A 20,560-nucleotide genomic window follows, 5' to 3' on the forward strand; every position below is an offset into this window, starting at 1 on the left:
GTCATATGGTATAGAATAGATGCAACATATGTGCATGGAGACTCATGTTTACATTTTCTAAGAGATAGGATTTTCTCGAATATCAATCTTTTAATTTGAGGGCAGTGGTACAAGACAGTGGTTGGGCAACTACATTGATTCAGTATATATTATTTCACCATTTTGATAAGGTGCAAACTTTACCACTCAATGATGTCATCTTACAAACACAACAAGGTCAATTATAAGCCTGATAAGATTGATGAGGGAGCAGGGAGGTTCTGACTTGTGATACCACATAGCCTACCCTGTGTACACCCCAGATACCAAATGAATAATTAAACTGAAAACCAGCCAGATGATGATCATGTGTCCATACTTTTTCTGACATCCAGACACAATACCTTTTAACACCCTGTATGTACACAGCTCTTTCACAGACATCAAATGAAGAGAACAGCATGTAGAGTAGTATAATTACATAAAACACAACTAAATCCTAAATACCTGCACTGCAAGTTAGGCCACTTTGCTATAGACAACGTTAGCAGGTTATCAGCACACACCAGAAGGGCTATGGAGAGAATGGTTTCATCCTACGTAACAGTCAACAGCACAACAATTAACTCTGCATATGGCTATAGTACTGTATACAATAGCCTACCATTGTGAATAAATATAATCCAATCACAAGAACGAGTCCACAGCTTGCCAATGTCCCAAATACTAAGACACGCTTAATTTGCCACAACGACATTGAATTGTTTAAACTCCGTCTGCAGGGTTTGTTGGGAAACGTACTGCGTACTCAAATCTTTGGTGGTGTGTTTGAGCCTCTAGGGGGCGTGCCATCACTGTACTTGATAATTTGCATGTTTTTCTCTGACTGAGCTAAGTCATACGGTCTTTTGTTTTTTTCTACATGTGCTAAGACATAACATTTATATTTGAAGAGGGTAAAATACAAATGCAGTTCTAATGACTGGTTAGATCAGTCAAAAATATTTAATTCATTGTTGGGAAATATCCGGTGACATCATCATTGCGCGCGCTCCTAATAACGCGTAACTGCAACGTGAGTTAGCATTAGCTAGTGAGAAGTACCTTACGTGTATTGATATCGTATACTGCACCGGTAATTAATCAAAACATATCGAAACGCAATGGATGACGATGAAGAAACATATAGGCTATGGAAAATTCGGAAAACCATCATGCAGGTGGGTTACTGGGGTGAGCTGTTTGCTAGCTAACGTTAACTGTATCAACTTTAGTAGTAGCTAGCTAACTATCGGTAGCTGTAGTCAATATGATACCCAAAGGTGGAGCAATTGATATTCACTAACTATAGTTCAATGATGGAGTATGAATGACTCCAATCAGCTATAGTTTTAGTGCATAAACAATGATAGAGGCCTCTAATGGCCGTGCTAACATTGGCAGCGCCGTTGAAGGCTTCCACCATTTTAATGTAGTCAACTGGGTGATACTTTCAACTTCATTGGCTGACCCAAATCTTGAAGAACAACATTGGCCACTTCAAAATGGAGATCCAAAGATGAGTCTTATCTATTTGGCTATGATTCAGTATATGAATGACCTGTCTTGTCACATTACATGGAAAGCGTCATTGTACAACTCTCTCCTTGTTGGTCAGCTGTGTCATGACAGAGGCTACCTGGTGACCCAAGATGAGTTGGACCAGACCTTGGATGAGTTTAAAAGTCAGTTTGGGGACAAACCCAGCGAGGGTCGCCCACGACGGACAGATCTCACTGTCCTGGTAGCACACAATGATGACCCCACAGACCAGATGTTTGTTTTCTTTCCTGGTATGTTATTGCCAATGTAGCCACAACATTGGGACCCAATGTGGCCCTAGTGACCATGTTGACTGTCATTTTTGATACAGTAATAAGTCAGCACCTGTCATTTGCCGTAGTCCTGTAACTTATGACGATATTGAATCCCTTCATTTTCACCCATGTAGAGGAGCCTAAAGTTGGTATTAAGACCATCAAGATGTACTGCCAGCGGATGCAGGAGGAAAACATCACACGTGCCTGCATTGTAGTTCAGATGGGAATGACACCTTCGGCTAAGCAGGTAAGGTTTGTGGATGTTGTTGGACACGAGATCTTACTTTTTCAAGCTACTATGTTTGTTTTCAGTTTTTCATTTCAGTGGTCTTTTTTTTTCTTCTTCACATCAAATGTTTAGTCTCTAGTTGATATGGCGCCCAAATACATCCTGGAACAGTTTCTGCAGCAGGAGCTTCTAATAAACATCACTGAGCATGAGGTAAGCAGATGGAAAGTTATGTTGCAATATCATTAAGATTGTAGTCATAAGACCTTTTGAACTGCTATGTGGCACAGTTAACTAATCTTATTATGTTATTATTTTGTTGCAGCTAGTTCCTGAACACATAGTCATGACAAAAGAGGAACTGTCTGAGTTGCTGTTACGATAGTATCCTTTTTCACAGCATGGATTTCAAACTCGTACCTGGATAGAGTATAAATCCTGCGTTCTATGGACTGGATTCACATGCATAGTCACCACAAATGAGAATCTATTGATCTAACACTAGATTGAGTTATATAGAGATACTTGTGTGTTGGGATTTCTTTATTTGTGTCTCAGTAAACTGAAGGAGAGCCAGTTGCCTAGGATCCAACAAGGAGATCCTGTAGCCCGGTACTTTGGATTGAAAAGAGGCCAGGTACAAGATCAATCTCCTCGACCTAATGTAGTTAAAACATTTCTGAAATAAGTGATTTACTTGGCTCTCGTTTCTCTTTGCTGTGATAGGTAGTAAAGATAATCAGACCCAGTGAGACTGCTGGACGATACATCACCTACAGGCTGGTCCAGTGAGGATTTCAATGTGAGTGCTTGGTGAATATCTTGATTGCAGTGTTAGGGCTGTTTCCTAACCAGCATCTCTATATTGTTAATTTTTCGTATGACAATACATTTAATTATTCAGATGGGCATTTGAGAATGTTAATTCTACTCTTGTTCCTTTAGGTATGTTGCTGTACTAAGGAACAGCGTGTGGGCCAATAAAACTCATGGATTATTCCACAGCTGGCCTCATCTCTTTGGATTAAGTTTAGCTTTTGTTAATTTGTTCAATAAATCCTTTGACATATCTTTCCAAAGATGATGCCAGTTATGATTATTTTAATATGGTTTGACCATCCAGACAATGCGTATTTTATGTGGGCAAGGTCAAGACAAAGGGCACATATGTAGCAGCAGGTATACATGAGGCTATGGTTGTTTTACAAGGCATAAATCAACATTAATAGCATTCTCTTTATTACTGACAATGTCAAAACAGTGAATTCAGCAGATACATCCAACATAACTGTTAAGATCTAAAGATGCATTTTTTTGGATTTTAGTGCTGAAATAAAAACCAGCAGCATTTTGAATACCTGGAATAATTCTTAGATAAATCACACAAGACAAATAACTTACTATTCAAGCATAAGAACAATGTAAATACTTTTAATAGATTATCGCTATGCCAATTTGTAAGGCAGATTATTTTCAATATTAAATCGCAGCTTGTTATAACTAGAATTAATGCTGACAGAAAACTATAACCAAGTGTCCAAGATGAATGTGTCATGTAGTAGTATTACATGACATTCTAATGCCAAAGTTAAAACCAAGATTCGTGGTAACATCCACCAGACTGGAAGTACACTTAAAACACCGTAAAGCCTTTGTGTGGTTGACACATTGCACAGGCCGTGTTTACACAAACTGGCTCCCTGTCCCTGGGCAGCAGACTAACCTTTGACCCGCCCAGAACATGGTTGTTGGATGGATTCACGTTGAGCTCAGACGCCTCTAGGTCTGGGGGCTCATGGTCCAAGGCATCGGGACTAGGACTCTCCTGGTCTGGAACCAGGTCAGTCTGAGGTGGAGAGTTTCAGGCTATCCTTGCAGCTCAGTTGGTCATCCTCTGCTGACCTTGCTCTCCTGTTTGACCAGGCTGTGGGGACAGTGTGTGGACCCCCTCCCAGTCTCATCCAGCTCTGAGTCAGAGTCCACCATTTGCTCTGGAACCCAGGGAGCCTGGAGAACTGCCTGCATGGAGAAAAAGTGAAGGGATGTGATGAAGTGACACTGCTCAGACTCACTGGATAAATATAAAGATGTACTAAAATCAAAAAGGCAAAGGTAATTCTTCACAAGTCCATCTAAACATCTCTTACCACAGCCCTCCATATTGTCAGTCTGTTCTGCTCTGTTCTCATTGGCATCCTGTTCCTCTACATCAGCACTGCTGTTCTCATCTATACCCGCAACGACAGTCTACCAGCAGGGGGAGACAAACACAAAACCTAAGATAAAAATAGGGAGCTTGAGTTCAAACCATTCACAACTCTGGTATTAGTTGAGCTATTGTGGGTAGGTAAACAGAAAGCGTTCACATTCTTTGTATGTTTTAAATATTCTTTAACATGTAATTTTGCTGATCTAAAGTATGTACACACATCCTCTGCAACCAAAGACAGGCACACAACACACCTGTTGGGTGGAGAATGGGTGACTGCTGGAGGACTGGAAGATGGCTGTGTAAAAGACTGAGAGTCTCTATGATGCGGGCCTGGTGGGGGTAGTCCACAAGAGGACAGGGACACTGTGGCCCCAGTGGGCCGGGGCCACATCCACATCAGAGAGGGGCCAAACACGATGCCCAGGTTAAATGGGACTCATCTTATTGTCCTGCTCTAACTCTACAATCCTGAGGACAGAGCAGGCAAGGGGGCAACATGTATGATATGACAGGGAGAGGTTTAAAAAAATAAAAGAAGTTAAACATGGAAGGGGTGCAAACTTTTAAACATTAAAATCCTTAACTGAAAAAAGATGCAGAATGTAACCAGCATAGTGGGTCAATTTCTGCAACAACTGAAACGCTAGCATGTTAAAACTGTGCTGTCATACCTTGTCCATAGACTGCTTACAGGGTTAGAAAGACAAATGATTCAATGACAGATTGGTTAAACTATCCCTTTAATATAATATATGCTCAGGCTGCCATTGTCATCATGTATCACAGCTAAACTGAGTTTCATTCATCCATTATCCAGAAACGTGTTGGATTATTCAATCAAGATATTTGTAATACAGGGATGTTACATTACAAATAGTTATGGGTGGACAAGGTGAGGATTTTCTATTCTGTTCTAGAAATGAAAAACAATGACAGGGGCAGATATTCATTGCCATATCTGTAATCTTTAATGAACCAAATCTTTACAAAAATCAGTAATTTTAACAGAAATTAAGCAGGATAGAAAATTGAGCTTCAATATATCCAGTGTTCTGTGAATGTCCATAATTGTTTTGGAGCATTTCCCATTCAGGCACATCACGTTGCGCATAAGAACAGCCCTTAGCCGTGGTAAATTGGCCATATATCACATACCCAATCAGAACCCAAAATATAAGCTTGTTATACTCCATGGTTTGTTGACAAAGTAAATCTAAAACACTGAAAAGCCTCAATATGGTTAACTATATATATATTTTTAGATAATCAATGGTCAGTCCTTGCATACATAGCACTCGTTTTGACCCAAAAGGTGGGATGACCACTTGTTTTAATTTAGGATTCCAGCTTTAAAATGTTTTTTTGTTCAAATGACATCCTTAACAGCAAAGTTGTTGGTAACGTCTCCATAGTTTTGATTTTAAAAATTGCATTTATTTTTAAAAAAGTTGTAGAAATACAAAAACCCTGGGTTTTTTATTAGAATTTCCAGCTAAAATGAAACATCTTCCTCTCTTGGAATTAGACAAAGAAAGGTGTGAGCTCTGGTCTGCGGAAGCCATTGCCTAAATTCCCATGTCTGAAGGCAGCGCCAGCATTGGCCCTCCAACTTACCTCTCCAAAGAAGATGTTGGTCCAACAGAAGGACAAAACAAACCAAGTGATCCTTGAAGGTTGAAGTTGAGAGCATTTCACATCTCCCATTTAAGAGGCTATTGCCTTGTTTGTGCAGGCGACTGCCGAATGACTGAACTTTATCATAAATAGCGACTGATTATGATTTGTAGATCAGTCAGTCACATCACGGTTTTGATGCTCTCGAACACAGCCGTTGTCTGTGCACTCTAGAGTTATAGTTCTGGAATGGTGTGCTCTAATCTAAAGTTCTGTAGCTGGACCCCACTCAATGTCATCAGTCTCTTCATTGTCAGAGCTGTCACTGCCTCGGATCCGAGTGCGTCTCGTTTGGACAGCCTGGTGGTGAGCCAACCTATCAGGAGATAAAAGAGAAGAGGGCATTACTAACTGTCAGTTCAGTCTTACTCAATTTGGATAGAATAATTTGGACTAGGACTGGAGTAGTTGCTCAATTGCTAAGGTTGGTTTATAGACAAGCATTTTGATGACCATGTGTGAAACAAACATTGTCATACAGATTAATATGATCAGATATTAGTCTACTTCACTAACACAATGAACAATGGAGATGCTTTCCTCTCCTGAGATTCTGCCATACGGGTCTGAAAGAGGGAAAGAGGTCATGAGTCAAAATCACTGGAGACCAAGTTAACAGTATTTTAGTCTTTGGAAGGAAACTGCGAGTTAGAGGATCTGTAAGAGTTTGTGCTATGCTGAACTGTGACAGTCCCACCAGTACCTGTTGAAGTTTCTTCTCTATGACTGACAGTGTGACAGCTGGGGGGCTCTCTGGCAGCAGTTCAGCCAATGGGGGCTCAGGCACAGAGACAGAGACTCTGGGGTCAGGGGCTATGAAGTCAGGGGGTGTGTCCGAGGGGGTGGTCGGAACAGCCTGGTCAATGGCCCTGAAGTCCGAATCTGAGAAGCTATGATAGGGTCGGATTTCATCAGCAACGTCAACGTTGGGAGGGCTGTCAGATGGACGACGGGTCGATCTGGGCTCAGACACATGCATCAGGGGTGGAACCTCTCTCAGGGACTCGGGGGAGGGGTACTCAGAGGCAGGCTCTGAAGACCGGGCCAGAGCGGTGAGCCTGGACATCCAGGGCTGATTGCTGGGATCAAATGGTTCCTCTAGGTCCTCATTATCAGTGTAGACCTCTCCGTCTGTGTCCTCCAGTTCGCTGGCAGCACTCAGGTAGTCCGAGTGGGTCCGGTCCAATGCATCCAGCTCCTCCTCTCCGCCTCCCTCCAACTAACACACACACACACACACACTTATTTATTTTGATCTTTATACCACCAGGTAAGTTGGTGAGAGCAAATTCCCAGTTTTACTGTGAGCTGGGATCTGTCTGTGTTACCGTGACTTCTGAGTCCCAGACAGGTTTGGCCTGCTGGTGTCTGATCTTGTCTTTCAGAGTCTCATACCACACATTAGAGCTGGGCTGGAGATCAATACGAGCTGGGAACAATGGGAAGAATGAGAGTTTTTAATAAAACCACTTGGGACATGATTTTTTTTTTTTTTTTTACAGATAAACCATGTAAGAGCAAAAACAACATGTATGTGTTTTGATAACAGTTGTGTGTGTTAACCTGTGTGTGTTAACCTGTGAACAGATGGCTGCAGTGCTTCCTCATCTTGAGGGCCTGTGTGTAGAGGCGTCTGGAGCTCTTGTTGGAGTTGGGGCACATCCTCTGCCTCATGACCTTGACGTCCTTCCTGCTGTGTGGGTCCAGGAACAGAACCATGGGGTGGTACTGGATGTAGTTCAGACGCTCCACGGCAGTAGGAGTAATGTCCAGCAGAGGGTGCTTGTTCTGGAAACAGAGTGAAGAAACACAGGGCATTTTTCTTCAATTCTGGTACTGGAGTCAAACAAGCATACAGCAGTTGTACGTCTGCTCTGTCTCACACCAAGTCACATCCCAGTTTGTTTCATCACCTTCTCTGCAATCCTTCGTACTGTGTCCAGCTTGATGACCGTGGAAGTAGTGTCTGCGCCACTACTACGAGGAGCCATCTCTGCCACCTCATATTCATCAGGCATCTCTCTGGCCAGCTTCTCCATGGCCACATCGTTCAGAGGACCCATGATGACGATTGGCCGTTTGAAATTAGCTGGAGAGCCACATGGGTCAAAAGGCGTACATGTGTTGATTCAAAACACAAAAAGTACACAAACGTTTAAAGTGTTTGACTATTATGTGAACTATTATGCAATATATAAAACTGTCCCTACCTTTTCTGAGCAGAACTCTCTCGTATGCTGGGAATTTGCCCTGGATGGTAAGCTGGAGCAGGTCATCATGAGTCCTGCGGACGTTCTTCTTGGCCCCTCTGAGCCCCCGTAGTTTCCAGAACTCTACCCTGGGCCCTGATACCTGGCGATCCCCTTCTCCACTGGCCCTCTGAGCCTGCTCCATTCTGGCCAGAGTCTCGGCCCTGAGAGAGACGGAGAGGAAATACCATGTGGAATAAAAGCAACCCCAATGACAGTATCTTTAAGTATACACATTGGAAATAGGTGCAGTCATGCTCTGTAACCATATGCATCTTTATACATCCAAACCCAACCAACCAACAAAGGAATAAACCAAACAACCAATCATTCTAGTCTCAACTCACCTGACCTGGTTGGGGATGGTGCCCTTGTCCAGCTCATGCAGGTCGTTGCCCATACGTATAGCCAGCCACTTTCCCAGCTTGCCCCTGTGCATGGTGTCCACCACCCTGAACACCTCTCCCCTGGTGAAGGCTAGGCCGATGTTGCCCTCCACCTCATTGTCATAGTGGGTCCGGACGTAGAACGAGTCCCCCAGGTTGGACTTCAGGATCTTCTTGTAAACTGACGAGAGGAAGAATAACTCAGTCATTTAGGAATAACTTAATCATTTGTATGTACCTTATTACTGGGGTAGAGTTATTACCAAAGTAATTATATAGAAAATGTCACACTGACAAGTCCTCTGAAATCAACCACAATTCTTCCACCCTGCACCTGCTTCAGTCGGAGGTAATACTCACTGTCCATCTTGTTCTGAGTACGGATGTTGACCGGCTCCCCTCTCTTGATGTTGATCAGGAACATTGCAGCTTCCTCACGGTTGAAATAACCAAAGTCCACCCCATTCACCTACAACAAGACCATAGCCCATGAGTGGTGAAAGACGTGTTGCATATACTGTAGTGTAGATACTGTAGTGTAGATACTGTAGATCAGCACTTCAGTGGTCACCAACACTTGTCCCAGAGAGCTACAGTGTGTGCAGGCTTTTACTTCAGCACAGCATCATTTAAAAAAACAAAAAAAACAATCAACTAATCAAGATCTTAGTTGAATCAGCTGTGTTCGTGCTGGGCTAGAACAAAAACCTACACACCCTGTCCCGGTGGTGACCACTGCTGTGATCAGTGGGTCTTCACCTGCATGATCTGGTCCCCCTCCTTCATACCCTGCTCCTGAGCGGGGCTGTTGGGCTGAACCCCATCCACAAAGATGCCCACATCGTTGCCTCCCACCAGTCTCAGACCAACGCTCCCCTCCTTCACAAACGACACTGTGTTCAGATCTGAGCTGTATCAACAGAGAGTAAACACAGTTTTGAAAAAAGGAGTAACATCAAAATGAGAATTTATGAAAAGGAGCATTGTCTAGTCTTATATGCTACAGACTATAGCAGGGTAACCCTACTGTCAGCAAAAAAAAATTAAATGTTTGTTTGTCATTGTTGGACATAAGACTAAAAATACCAGCAAATCAGCTCCAACTAATTTTAATTTTGGAAACCTGTTCCAAAGTATTCCCAAGCATAATAAAGAAATGCAATCGAATACAAATGTAAGCAAGGTTTAAAAAAATATTGTTTTAGTCAAATATTATATCTGTTTCGGCTAGCATGCTAGTAGATACCCATAGACTTCCAGTCATTGCGTTAATGCTAGTTAGCATCGACTTAAACTAACACTAACTTCCTTTATACTGGACACAAATATGATATCCACGAGTTCATCTGACTCTGGGAAGTAGATAAAAGGGCCTCATCGCCAGTATGCCTTTAATGTTGGCTATATGGGTATAAATAAAACTCACCCCAAGCTAGGTGTAGGAATGGAGTCTGGGGGCAGGGAGTAGAGGGGTTCCTCTGTCTTGGCTGAAATGGAAATAACAGTTAAGAGTTATTACATTATAAGAGGACATTGGAGAGCTGATACTTACAGTAGACTGGAGGGTTGCTCTTCATTGATATCCCAGTGCGGACATCGCCATTGACTCTGTGTGGAATACTATAAGAGAAGAGATGCATTACCATTCACTCACATTTACAGAATAACACTTCTACACTGAGTTAGAGGTCAGAGAAGGTGGAAGCACACACACTTGTGATCAAATTGACTTGAATAGTGACAGTGACTTTTGTCACAGAAGAGCATTCATTTTTTTATGTTGGTTAATTAACTGTTCTTTACCTGGTTGTCTATAGTGGTTTCTAGAAGATACCGTAAACTAGAGTTTTACCTGTGGTTGCTCTCCACATCTGTACTCCCAGACCTCCTAGGGGGTGAGGGTGTACGGTCCGAATCAGAGGAACCTGAACAGGGCAAACAGAGGATCAGGATACATATCTAGCCTTAATGGCCATGTACTCGTATAATCTCCACCCGGCAGAGCCAGAAGAGGACTGGCCACCCCGAAGAGCCTGGTTCCTCTCTAGGTTTCTTCCTTGGTTCCTGTCTTTCTATGGTGCTTTTCCTAACCACCATGCTTCTACATCTGCATTGCTTGCTGTTTTAGGCTGAGTTTCTGTATCACACATTGTGACATTACTGATGTGAAAGGGCTTTATAAATACATTTGATTGAAATTTGACATGGTGCCTCCAGAATGATGAAGTGAAAACAGGTTTTTATAATTTCACATTTATTGAACATGAAATACAGATATCTAATTTACATAAGTATTCACACCTCTGTTAATACTCTGTAGAAGCACATTTGTCATTATGAGGTACTGTGTTAGAGATGGGTGTAAGGAAAACAAATCTTATCAATTTTGAATTTAGGCTGTAACAACAAAATGTGGAATAAGTTAAGGGGTATGAATTCTTTCTGAAAGCACTGTACATGTTCAGACTTTAGGATTTCCAACCTCAAAATTCCATCTTAGACGGTGCTCATCGTTCACAGGTGGGACACTGACCTGAGACTGGACTGGAGGGGGTCATGCCTCGTCGAGGGGGGTCCTGTCTCACTACTGGAGCTGGAGAAGACTTCATCTCAGGCAGAGCTCTGGGAGAGAGAGAGAGAGAGAGAGAGAGAGAGAGCAACCACACTCAATATAATGCCCTTACTGTGTCAACTACTTGAGTCCCCGAGTTGACAAGGTAAAAATCTGTCGTTCTGCCCCTGAACAAGGCAGTTAAACCCACTGTTCCCAGGTAGGAAGTCATTGTCAATAAGAATTTGTTCTTAACCGACTTGCCTCGTTAAATAAAAGGTTACATGTATACATACACACACACACACACACACACACACACACACACACACACACAGGGGTAGGCAACTAGATTCAGCCGTGGGATGATTTTTGTTTGAGCGGATGGTCGGGGTGCCGGAACATAATATATATATTTTTTTTAAATGTACCCAGCAAATGTATAAAATTCTTATTTTCACTGACGGCCTAGGAACAGTGGGTTAACTGCCTTGTTCAGGGGCAGAGTTTACCTTGTCAGCTCGGGGATTCGATCTTGCAACCTTTCGTTTACTAGTCCAACACTAACCATTAGGCTATGTAAGACCAAGAAGAGCTTGTTTTTGAAAATATGTCATACATACTGAGACACGATCACATTTAACCAAATTCTTGTCAATTCATTTTACTAATAACTTGTGCACCCCAAAAAACAAAACAAAAAAAGAACACGAACAGTTTTGGCCTGTTGCTGACCTCTGCCTTCAGAAAATATTCATACTCCTTGACTTACTCCACATTTTCTTGCATTACAGCCGGAATTCAAAATTGATTAGAGCTCTCAATATTTACCCATGTATTCTTTTCAGAATTATTCAAGCTCTGTCAAATTGGATGATCATTGCTAGACAACCATTTTCAAGTCTTGCCATACATTTTTTTATTAAATCTGTGTGAAAATCTAACTCCGCCACTAGATTTTGGCCTTGTGTTTTAGGTTATTGTCCTGATGAAAGGTGAAATCATCTCCCAGTGTCTTCTCCCCCCTGAAAATCTCCCCAGTTACAAAAATACCCATAACATGATGCTGCCACCACTATGCTTGAAAATATGGAGAGTGGAACAGTAGTGTGTTATGTTTGGGGCAAATCAAATACAACACTCTGTATTCAGGACAAATAGTGAATTGCTTTGCCATATTTTTTGCAGTATTACTTTAGTGCCTTGTTGCAAACAGGATGCATGTTTTAGAATATCTTTATTCTGTACAGGCTTCCTTCTTTTCAATTTGGTTAGTATTGTGGACTAACTACAATATCGTTGGTCCATCAGTCTTTAAACACATTGCTCTCATGGTGAAATCCCTGAGCGGTTTCCTTCCTCTCCGGCAACTGAGTTAGGAAGGACGCCTGCATCTTTTGTAGTCACTGGGTGTATTGATACACCATCCAAAGTGTAATTAATAACTTCACCATGCTCAAAAGGGATATTCAATATCTGCCAATAGTTGCCCTAATTTACAATGCATTGAAAAATCTCCCTTTCTTTTATTTCACCAGGTAGGCTAGTTGAGAACAAGTTCTCATTTACAACTGCGATCTGGCCAAGATAAAGCAAAGCAGTTCGACACATACAACAGAGCTACACATGGAATAAACAAACAGTCAATAGTACAGTAGAAAAAGTATATATACAGTGTGTGCAAATTAGGTACGACAAGGGGTATAAGGTATTGAGGTATAAGGCAATAAATAGGCCATGGTGGCGAAGTAATTACAACATAGCAATTAAACACTGGAATGGTAGATGTGCAGAAGATGAATGTGCAAGTAGAGATACCGGGGTCTTCCCTGGTCTTTGTGGTTGAATTTCACTGCTCGTCTGAGGGAACTTACAGATAAGTCTATGTGTGGGGTACAGAGATGAGGTAGTCATCCAAAAACTGTTAGTTAAACGCTATTATTGGACCATGCAACTTATGCGACTTGTTAAGCACATTTAAACTCCTGAACTTATTTCAGCTTGCTATAACAAAAGGGGTTGAATAGTTATTGACTCAAGACATGTCAGGCCAGTGACAAAAAAAACACATTTTAATCCATTTCAAATTCAGGTTGTAACACAACAAAATGTGGAAAATATCAAGGGGTGTGAATACTTTCTGAAGGCATTTGTCAGTGTTGTTTCAAATGTTCACCCAGTTCCTTGTATAAGTAGACTAACCAGTCTAGCGTCCTGGCTTTATCTTCAGAGAATCTAGTGCACTGAAGCAGTCAGTATTGAAACCGTTTTGACTGAACGTGTTTGTGTGCCAATGTTATAGAAGAGTTGTTGTGTGTCTGTCAGCCTGACCTGTATCTGTTCTTGGAAACCCTGGAGATGGAGCCTCCACTGTCTATAGACTCCCATCGAGGGACGGATGCGTAACTTGCCTCCGACTCTGATCCTGAGTGCCCTGGGGACATGGACACACACATTTTTGTATTTCACCTTTATTTCACCAGGTAGGCCAGTTGAGAACATGTTCTCATTTACAACTGCAACCTGGCCAAGATAAAGCAAAGCAGTTCGACACAAACACCACATAGCTAAACAAAGCACAAAACAGACCACACGAGCAATAATAATAAGTTACAAATACAGTTAAGTCAATACGCACACACCTTTAGCAGGACTGCTCCTTGTGACACTGGGGGCTTTCCACTTGGGGGGCTCCACCTGGGGAAACATGGCTACCAAGGGAGTGGCTCTGGAAGAGAAGAGGGAGGTTGGAGTGAGGGAGGAAGACAACAGAACTCAGTTACGTGTGGAAAGGGGGACCCGTGGCTAAAATAGATAATGATGAGGACGAGAAGAGTGATATTCACCTTAGGGCCTCTGGGGGAGCTGTCTCACATGGCTAATCACGTCACGAGCATATGGACAATTTAGCATCATTGTTGCGTTAAATTCAAAAAGAGTACCTCAGTCTGTTATTCATGCCATAAATGCTAACCCATCCATGTATCATTTCAAATGCATTTTAAGATCAAGTCAGGTAAGAGGCAATCATTAAGTCAGGTAAGAGGCAATCTCCATGTTGCTTTGATCATACTGCTGATTGCTTTTTGACCAGATTCAACCACATGTACAGTAGAGAAGTGCTCAGTGGAAGTCACTTTTATTTGATTGTTAAACAGAACCTCACAGTAGGCACAAGAACAACATGTATTATGGGGTACAACGTAATCGTCAATCAAGGCCAACAGACCAAAAATATAATAATTCATGAAAACTTAACAGTATATTAATAATAGCACAAGATCGGAAGGAGGAGGTGGGTGGCATGCATCAGCTGCCCAGTGCCCCAGTCCAGGGGCTCCTGCTGGGACTTGGGAGGGGGTAGGATGGTAGGGGTGGGCCTCATCGGTACCTGTATCTGCTCCGGGAGTCCTGGCTGTGGGCGGGCCCGGAGCTGCTGTCTGACTCAGATTCAGAGTCTGGGGAGAGAACAGGGGTAATGCTCAAATTATGTGGCCGTTTCTACCTCGTTTCAATGCACTTACAATGTTCTGTCAAGGTGTTCCTGTTGTGGAACTTGAGGTACTGACCTGGGAGTGGGGCTTTGACAGGAGAGGAGACCCGTCGAGGAGGATCCTGACGAATGGTGATGGGGGAGGCTCTCAGTGTCCTAGGGTGGGGCAGGTTAGGGAGCACTCTGTATCTGGAGTGGTCCTCTGTGACTCGGGAACTCTCTCCTCTTCTGGGGGGTGGGGAGGCACTGCGGTCCGAGTCCGACTCTGACACCACTACACAGACAGACAGAGTGAAGGACAGCAAGAAGCCGTGAAAGAGGAGAGAGAGACAGTGAAGGACAGTGAGAGAACATGTTATTATCATGATCCACTCAGTGTCATTTGATGGGATTTCCCTATAGCCCGTGCGGTGTTTACCTTTGCGAGGTCTCAAGGTGGAGGAGGAGGGACGGGAGGAACGTGGGGCGACCCAGTCAAAGACGGCAGGTGAGGCTTTGGGTTTGGGGAGGGTGGACAGCCCTGAAAGAGTTCTACAGCAAGAGAGAAATACCCCCAATGAACCACACTAAGACAGATAATATCAAACCAAATGTGTAATTTGAGGTTTGAGGTTAACCCACCTGTATTTGTTGGCGTGGTCTGGGCTGTCCTTCCTGACAGGAGTGGGTGATGCACTACGGTCAGACTCAGACTCTGAGAGGGCTGGATTGAAATACACAGGTCAGGTAAATATGACAGGTTACAGATTACACATGAGTGGGATGGACCAATGCTTATGACTGGACTCACCTCGGTGAGAGGGGTAGGCTTTAGCAACAGGCCGGGACAGTGTCGACCGCATCGGGGACGGATCACGTGACTTAACTACTAGAGGAGGCTCAGCTCTTCTGCAACAAGCCAGAGAGACAGAATGCCTTGTCATACATAGGTCAAAAGCAGACTTGTCACTTAAAGGAAAAATACACCCTTTAATTAAGTGTTAAATAACACTAATATGTGAGAACAATATTTTTTGGTGAACAAATGTCATTTTTGGCATTACAATAAGGTTGGTAGCAACATGGGAAATCGTTGTGAAATCTGTTGCAGTCAACTACAAAATCCACAATGCAATGCTCCCTCTATGGGCTGACTGGCTAGGTAACTGACTACCTAGCTAGGTAGCTAGCAAGCTAACATGGCTACACAATATCAGCATGTAAAGTCACTAGTTAGTGCAGTTTGTTTAGGCGATTTCACAGCTATCAATTTAGGAGTCTATAATCTCACCATGTTCAACCTGCAGATTCATGTGCCTCACAGAATGGATTATTTTGAGGAGATGGGAAACGTTGCCCATGCTACGTCAATGTAGTACATGTAACCTACATATCAATATATACACACAAACCATTAGGTTTTTTGGAACCAGGATTGCTGTTCATCTGAGCAATATAAATTGGAAAGGAGTTCCATGCAATAAGGGCTCTATATAATCACGTATGCTTTCTTGAATTTGGGGACTGAAAAGACCCCTGGTGGCATGTCTGTTGGGGTAAGTGTATGTGTCAGAGCTGTGTGCAAGTTGACTATGCAAACTATTTGGAATTTTCAACACATTCATCTTTTCTGAGATGTGAGATAATCAACCTGCCATCTGTAATATAGTATTGCTTTGGAATCGCGACATTACATGTGAGGAAAATAGGCACGTGTCTCGACATATACACTAACGTTGAGAAGGAATTGCGTCAGGATTAGCTTAGCAACCACATGATCCAGCATGACAATGTGAATGCGATTGGTCGACAGTCTGCTGGTTGGGGCGTTAAACGTTCCTTCAGTCATTTGATTCCTCTCTGGCAACAGCACCATGCAATGCACCTTGGACTAAAGAGGCAGAGCAATAGGAAAAATGTGCTAGACCCTCTGTTAAATAAATCATTTCTCGAGGTAGGAATATCGCAAAAATATGATCAATGGCTCATTCGAGAGAAGATCTCCTCCCGAGGTATGACATCAGCCAGTATTAAAATATGACTTGTATGATAGACGTTTTCGCAATGTAGAACTTCCATTGTAGTGAGGGAGACTATCACAGTGCTACGTCATACCGGACGGATTTCTGCCTGCTTGAACGACAGTAACTCAGATACACATAAAAACATGAAATGACCCAGGTAATCGATAGAACGTCACTCGAGATGCACAAAAACAATATAACATTCAAAATGGGTGAACCGTTCCTATAAGAAAATGTTGGATTAGGTACAGACATCTCAATAAGATCAGAATAGGTGAAATAAGCATGTTTCAGGTGAGGTAACCTGCGTGTTCGTCGTTCTCTAGTTGCAGAGCGTGACACTCTGTCTCTGGGAGTGGGGATGTCTGTATCCAGGTCTGAAATGTCTGAGGACAACCGAGGAAAGACATTAAAACCACATACTGGATCAGCTAGCTGTTCAGGAGCTGCTTCTGACATCACATTTCACATCAATCACTTTTCTCCTCCCCCCTTTCACCGTCCCTCCCTCCCAGCCCCCCTTCAGTCATGAGGTGCAGTGCTGATGCTACATTCTCTCCCTAATACATTACTTCCACCCTCTCTCCCTCACCCTCCAGTTCAGAGCTGCTGTTGCCGCGGTGGTCTTCCTCGCTGTTGGGGGCACTGTCCTGCACTTCTGGGATGCTGACCAGGAACTTGCGGTCGTCTCGCAGGACCATCATGGTCAGCTTTCCCCGGGACTTCTCCACCAGGTGCTTGGTCTCCAGAAGGGACAGGTTCTCTGTGGTCATCCCATTGATCTGAACAGGAAGTAGAAAAATTGTGGTCACACAATGCAGAAATCTCCTTGGCTTCATACAATAACAAATATTGAAAAAAAGACACCGTTAGAATACCAAAAGTATTTGGTTGATGGTCCCAGTAAAGAATCAAATCTATGTACAAACCAAATGTTTTGTGATGAGATATCATAACAGCCTGCTTTCTCTTACCTTGAGAATGAGGTCTCCCTCCTGCAGAGTGCCCTCCTTGGCAGCCAGACCCGTCTCAGTCATGTGTTTGATGAAGATCTGGCTTCCCAACTTCAGTCCATACTCTGAAACAGGAAGGCAACATAAAATTGATATAGTGCAAGCCTTGCATTCACCCATCTATGTCAGACCTGCGATGATGTTTTGAAACCTTTTGTTACGGCGTGGCATAATAAACACGGCGCAAATTCTCTCCTGTTGTTTCTCCTTACCGTCTGTGAGTTTCTCCTTACCGTCTGCTGTTTCTCCTTACCGTCTGTGAGTTTCTCCTTACCGTCTGTGAGTTTCTCCTTACCGTCTGTGAGTTTCTCCTTACCGTCTGTGAGTTTCTCCTTACCGTCTGTGAGTTTCTCCTTACCGTCTGTGAGTTTCTCCTTACCGTCTGTGAGTTTCTCCTTACCGTCTGTTAGTTTCTCCTTACCGTCTGTTAGTTTCTCCTTACCGTCTGTTAGTTTCTCCTTACCGTCTGTTGTTTCTCCTTACCGTCTGTTGTTTCTCCTTACCGTCTGTTGTTTCTCCTTACCATCTGTGAGTTTCTTCTTCAGCAGGGTGGCTTTGATTGGCTTGTCTGGGAAGGCCTGCTGTGGGAGCCGTTTGTACCCTGAACTTAGCGGCAGGGCATGAGCGGTTCCGTTGCGGTCGAGGGCGGAGCGGTCAGCTTTGTGGGCCTGGTCACTACCATCGGAGTAGCGTCGGGGCCTCTGTGGGGGGTCCTGGTCCAGCAGGTTGGAGTAGGAGGCAGCACGCGAGGGTCTGGTGCTGGCGGGGAGCTGGATCTTACGAGGACGCTTCACTGTCTGTGAGAGTCAGAGGGAGAGTCAGTAACACAGCTGAAAAATGTATGACATTTATTTTTTTCTGGTGTACTGAAATCATGATCTCACATCCATAACCTGGAGTTGGAGTTGCTCACAAATCTTACGAAGATGTCAAGAATAACTCATCTAAACAGAAGATAAAGTTTGCCAGTACTCACTATGTTGGCTGTTTTGCCACATGACTTGAGGTTCTGGATGGTGAAGGTAGAGTAGACATTCTCCATTGACACGCCATTGACCATGACGATCTGATCTCTGACGCTTTTGGAAAGGGACGAGATGTAGAACAAGGCTCTGTACTCAACACGGTTCACCCATCCATATTGGAAATTACAGCACTTTGTACATACCGTCTCCCCCCAATTTTGGGACAAATTCACTTCTGTATTAAAGTTGTAAAAGGTATTTGGTCCCATATTCATAGCACGCAATGACTACATCAAGCTTATGTGACTGCAAATTTGCTGGATGCAGTTCAGAATACTTTGTGCCCATAGAAATAAATGGTAAATAATGTGTCATTTTGGAGTATCTTTTACTGTAAATAAGAAAATATTGTTTTCTAAACACTACATTAATGAGGATGCTACCATTAATGTGGATGCTATATACATTTGAGTCACTTGTATTGTTTTATGTTATGGCAGTATCAGCCAATCAGCTCTTTTGTTGTTCAACGCAACGTGCCATTCCATAATGGCTACTGTGGCTACTGCTAGCTAGCATGAGGAAGAAAAGGGCAGGTTTTTCCCCTTTTCGTCCCCAATCTTGGTGTAACATTTGGGATAATGGAACAATTTAGAGTACAATGCATTTCTCATCCCTGGATTGAGGTAGGTTTTCCAAGCCATATTTCGAGCTGGCTCTGCAGTGTCAGGAAGTCTGTCTGACCCTAGTGCAGCTGTAAGCAAGTGGGTTGGCCCTACTGGCTAGCCTGAAGGGTAAAGGTGTATGGTGTGTAGGTGACTTACAACAGCCGTCCCATAGCGGGTCCGTTCCGTACCACATCTGAAACTATCACGGCTGTGTCCCCTGAGTCCGGGTTCGGCTGGTCTCTGCCTCCTGATATCGCAAAGCCAAACCCCATCTTGGAATCCTGCCATCAAGAGAGAGGGAGGGTGATAAAGAGGGGAGAGAGAGAGTGAGCACATTCCATCAGCACTGAAGTGTGTCACCTGACCTATACCTAGAGTAACAGGGAGCAGGGCATGTCTTTGTTACTCTTATTTCCTGCAGTTCGCCACTGAAACTGATAGTATTCAAGTCCATTCTAACTAAAGTGGTTCAGTAGGCTATTTCTTTCATTGTACCTTGATGCAAGTGACTGTAAAATTTGTTTAGTTTCAGGTGAAAGTATAACATCAAAACACTGACCGACCAAACAACAAGAGACACTTACTTTGCCGAGTGTTATAGTATGCTGCTCAAATATCGTTAATTCCTCCATCTCCGGTTCCTGAAAAACCAAATATCAAACCCATTACAACATGTTAAACCAACATAACAGGCATTCTCCACTTTTCCATTAATGAACAGGAGCAACTTCAACAGAAGTCCGATAATAACATCAGAAGCAGCTGTTTTGTGTCCTTACACAGCCCAGTGTTGTTTAAGAGACAGTGAGGAGCGAGTTAACAGCAACGTGCTCCTTCCTACCTGTCCCATTCCATTCTTGTCTGGCAGGTATGGGGATGGGCCACAGGGGAAAGACTCAGCAGGCTGCACTTATGGCCTTGCTGTGACATATGACACCAGGCCATTGTTCAATGTTGTGCAACGTTACAGAAACCTGCAGGTAGAAACATAATATAGCCGACTACATTCCTTCTGCGCCCTGCTTCTAGTCATGAAGAAAACTGTCTGTTCTACACAATGCATTTCTATATGCAACGTTTCACGTGCCTCATCCAATTGAACACACCTTTAGATACAATCTGCGGACAGTCACCAACCTACGATAGTGAATCAAATCAAATTGTATTTGTCACATGCGCCGAATAAAACAGGTGTAGACCTTAGTGAAATGCTTACTTAAAAGCCCTTAACCAACAATGCAGCAAAGAAAAATAAGTGTTAAAGTATTGTAGCGACCCG

General features: G+C 43.2%; 2 protein-coding genes across 28 annotated transcripts in view; one reads left to right on the forward strand and one right to left on the reverse strand.

Moving 5' to 3' along the window:
- The first annotated feature begins 789 nt into the window (after nucleotides 1-789).
- Nucleotides 790-3,146, forward strand: LOC110506010 (DNA-directed RNA polymerases I, II, and III subunit RPABC1). Its single transcript, XM_021585488.3, has 8 exons — nucleotides 790-1,199; nucleotides 1,637-1,811; nucleotides 1,970-2,085; nucleotides 2,200-2,280; nucleotides 2,393-2,451; nucleotides 2,626-2,704; nucleotides 2,794-2,869; nucleotides 3,013-3,146. Exons 1-7 carry the CDS (start codon nucleotides 1,143-1,145, stop codon nucleotides 2,857-2,859), a joined length of 633 nt encoding a protein of 210 aa, XP_021441163.1. The 5' UTR covers nucleotides 790-1,142; the 3' UTR covers nucleotides 2,860-2,869; nucleotides 3,013-3,146.
- Nucleotides 3,147-3,289: 143 nt separating this feature from the next.
- Nucleotides 3,290-20,560, reverse strand: part of LOC110505853 (tight junction protein ZO-3) — a 37,854-nt gene continuing 20,583 nt past the window's right edge. For 2 of the 27 annotated variants that reach the window (XR_016487580.1, XR_016487577.1), the window contains exons 2-32: nucleotides 19,866-19,922; nucleotides 19,438-19,562; nucleotides 18,625-18,727; nucleotides 18,172-18,445; nucleotides 17,610-17,713; nucleotides 17,228-17,417; nucleotides 16,940-17,021; nucleotides 15,423-15,520; nucleotides 15,254-15,335; nucleotides 15,051-15,163; nucleotides 14,709-14,906; nucleotides 14,531-14,597; nucleotides 13,782-13,867; nucleotides 13,471-13,573; nucleotides 11,122-11,210; nucleotides 10,441-10,513; nucleotides 10,141-10,208; nucleotides 10,015-10,075; nucleotides 9,348-9,498; nucleotides 8,949-9,057; nucleotides 8,555-8,769; nucleotides 8,164-8,366; nucleotides 7,867-8,042; nucleotides 7,531-7,741; nucleotides 7,282-7,382; nucleotides 6,657-7,172; nucleotides 6,470-6,519; nucleotides 5,894-6,269; nucleotides 4,531-4,747; nucleotides 4,215-4,314; nucleotides 3,290-4,086 (exon numbers count right to left, since the gene is read on the reverse strand). Coding sequence is in view for 5 of the 27 variants with exons in the window: in XM_090203790.1 (XP_090059916.1) it covers nucleotides 6,158-6,269; nucleotides 6,470-6,519; nucleotides 6,657-7,172; nucleotides 7,282-7,382; nucleotides 7,531-7,741; nucleotides 7,867-8,042; nucleotides 8,164-8,366; nucleotides 8,550-8,769; nucleotides 8,949-9,057; nucleotides 9,348-9,498; nucleotides 10,015-10,075; nucleotides 10,141-10,208; nucleotides 10,441-10,513; nucleotides 11,122-11,210; nucleotides 13,471-13,573; nucleotides 13,782-13,867; nucleotides 14,531-14,597; nucleotides 14,709-14,906; nucleotides 15,051-15,163; nucleotides 15,254-15,335; nucleotides 15,423-15,520; nucleotides 16,940-17,021; nucleotides 17,228-17,417; nucleotides 17,610-17,713; nucleotides 18,172-18,445; nucleotides 18,625-18,727; nucleotides 19,438-19,562; nucleotides 19,866-19,922; nucleotides 20,123-20,131 (3,831 nt within the window). In the remaining 22 variants the exon portion in view is untranslated. Of the gene's footprint in view, nucleotides 4,087-4,214; nucleotides 4,344-4,530; nucleotides 4,748-5,224; nucleotides 6,270-6,469; nucleotides 6,520-6,656; nucleotides 7,173-7,281; nucleotides 7,383-7,530; nucleotides 7,742-7,866; nucleotides 8,043-8,163; nucleotides 8,367-8,549; nucleotides 8,770-8,948; nucleotides 9,058-9,304; nucleotides 9,499-10,014; nucleotides 10,076-10,140; nucleotides 10,209-10,440; nucleotides 10,514-11,121; nucleotides 11,211-13,470; nucleotides 13,574-13,781; nucleotides 13,868-14,530; nucleotides 14,598-14,708; nucleotides 14,907-15,050; nucleotides 15,164-15,253; nucleotides 15,336-15,422; nucleotides 15,521-16,939; nucleotides 17,022-17,227; nucleotides 17,418-17,609; nucleotides 17,714-18,171; nucleotides 18,446-18,624; nucleotides 18,728-19,437; nucleotides 19,563-19,865; nucleotides 19,923-20,060; nucleotides 20,162-20,560 lie in introns of those variants that run through there. The other 25 variants (XR_016487527.1, XR_016487466.1, XR_016487534.1 and 22 more) reach the window with 19 other exon arrangements.

The sequence above is a fragment of the Oncorhynchus mykiss genome, chromosome 1 (genome assembly GCF_057628025.1).
Source record: "Oncorhynchus mykiss isolate SJ-2025 chromosome 1, ASM5762802v1, whole genome shotgun sequence".
NCBI classification, from domain to species: Eukaryota; Metazoa; Chordata; class Actinopteri; order Salmoniformes; family Salmonidae; genus Oncorhynchus; species Oncorhynchus mykiss.

What these genes read in the sequence shown, in the direction of transcription:
- LOC110506010 (XM_021585488.3), top strand. Translation starts at nt 1,143, where the DNA reads ATGGATGACGATGAAGAAACATATAGGCTATGGAAAATTCGGAAAACC. An exon ending in TTCGGAAAACCATCATGCAG is followed by an intron (nt 1,200 to 1,636) that starts GTGGGTTACTGG and finishes CTTGTTGGTCAG; the next exon opens with CTGTGTCATGACAGAGGCTA. An exon ending in TCTGAGTTGCTGTTACGATA is followed by an intron (nt 2,452 to 2,625) that starts GTATCCTTTTTC and finishes TTTGTGTCTCAG; the next exon opens with TAAACTGAAGGAGAGCCAGT.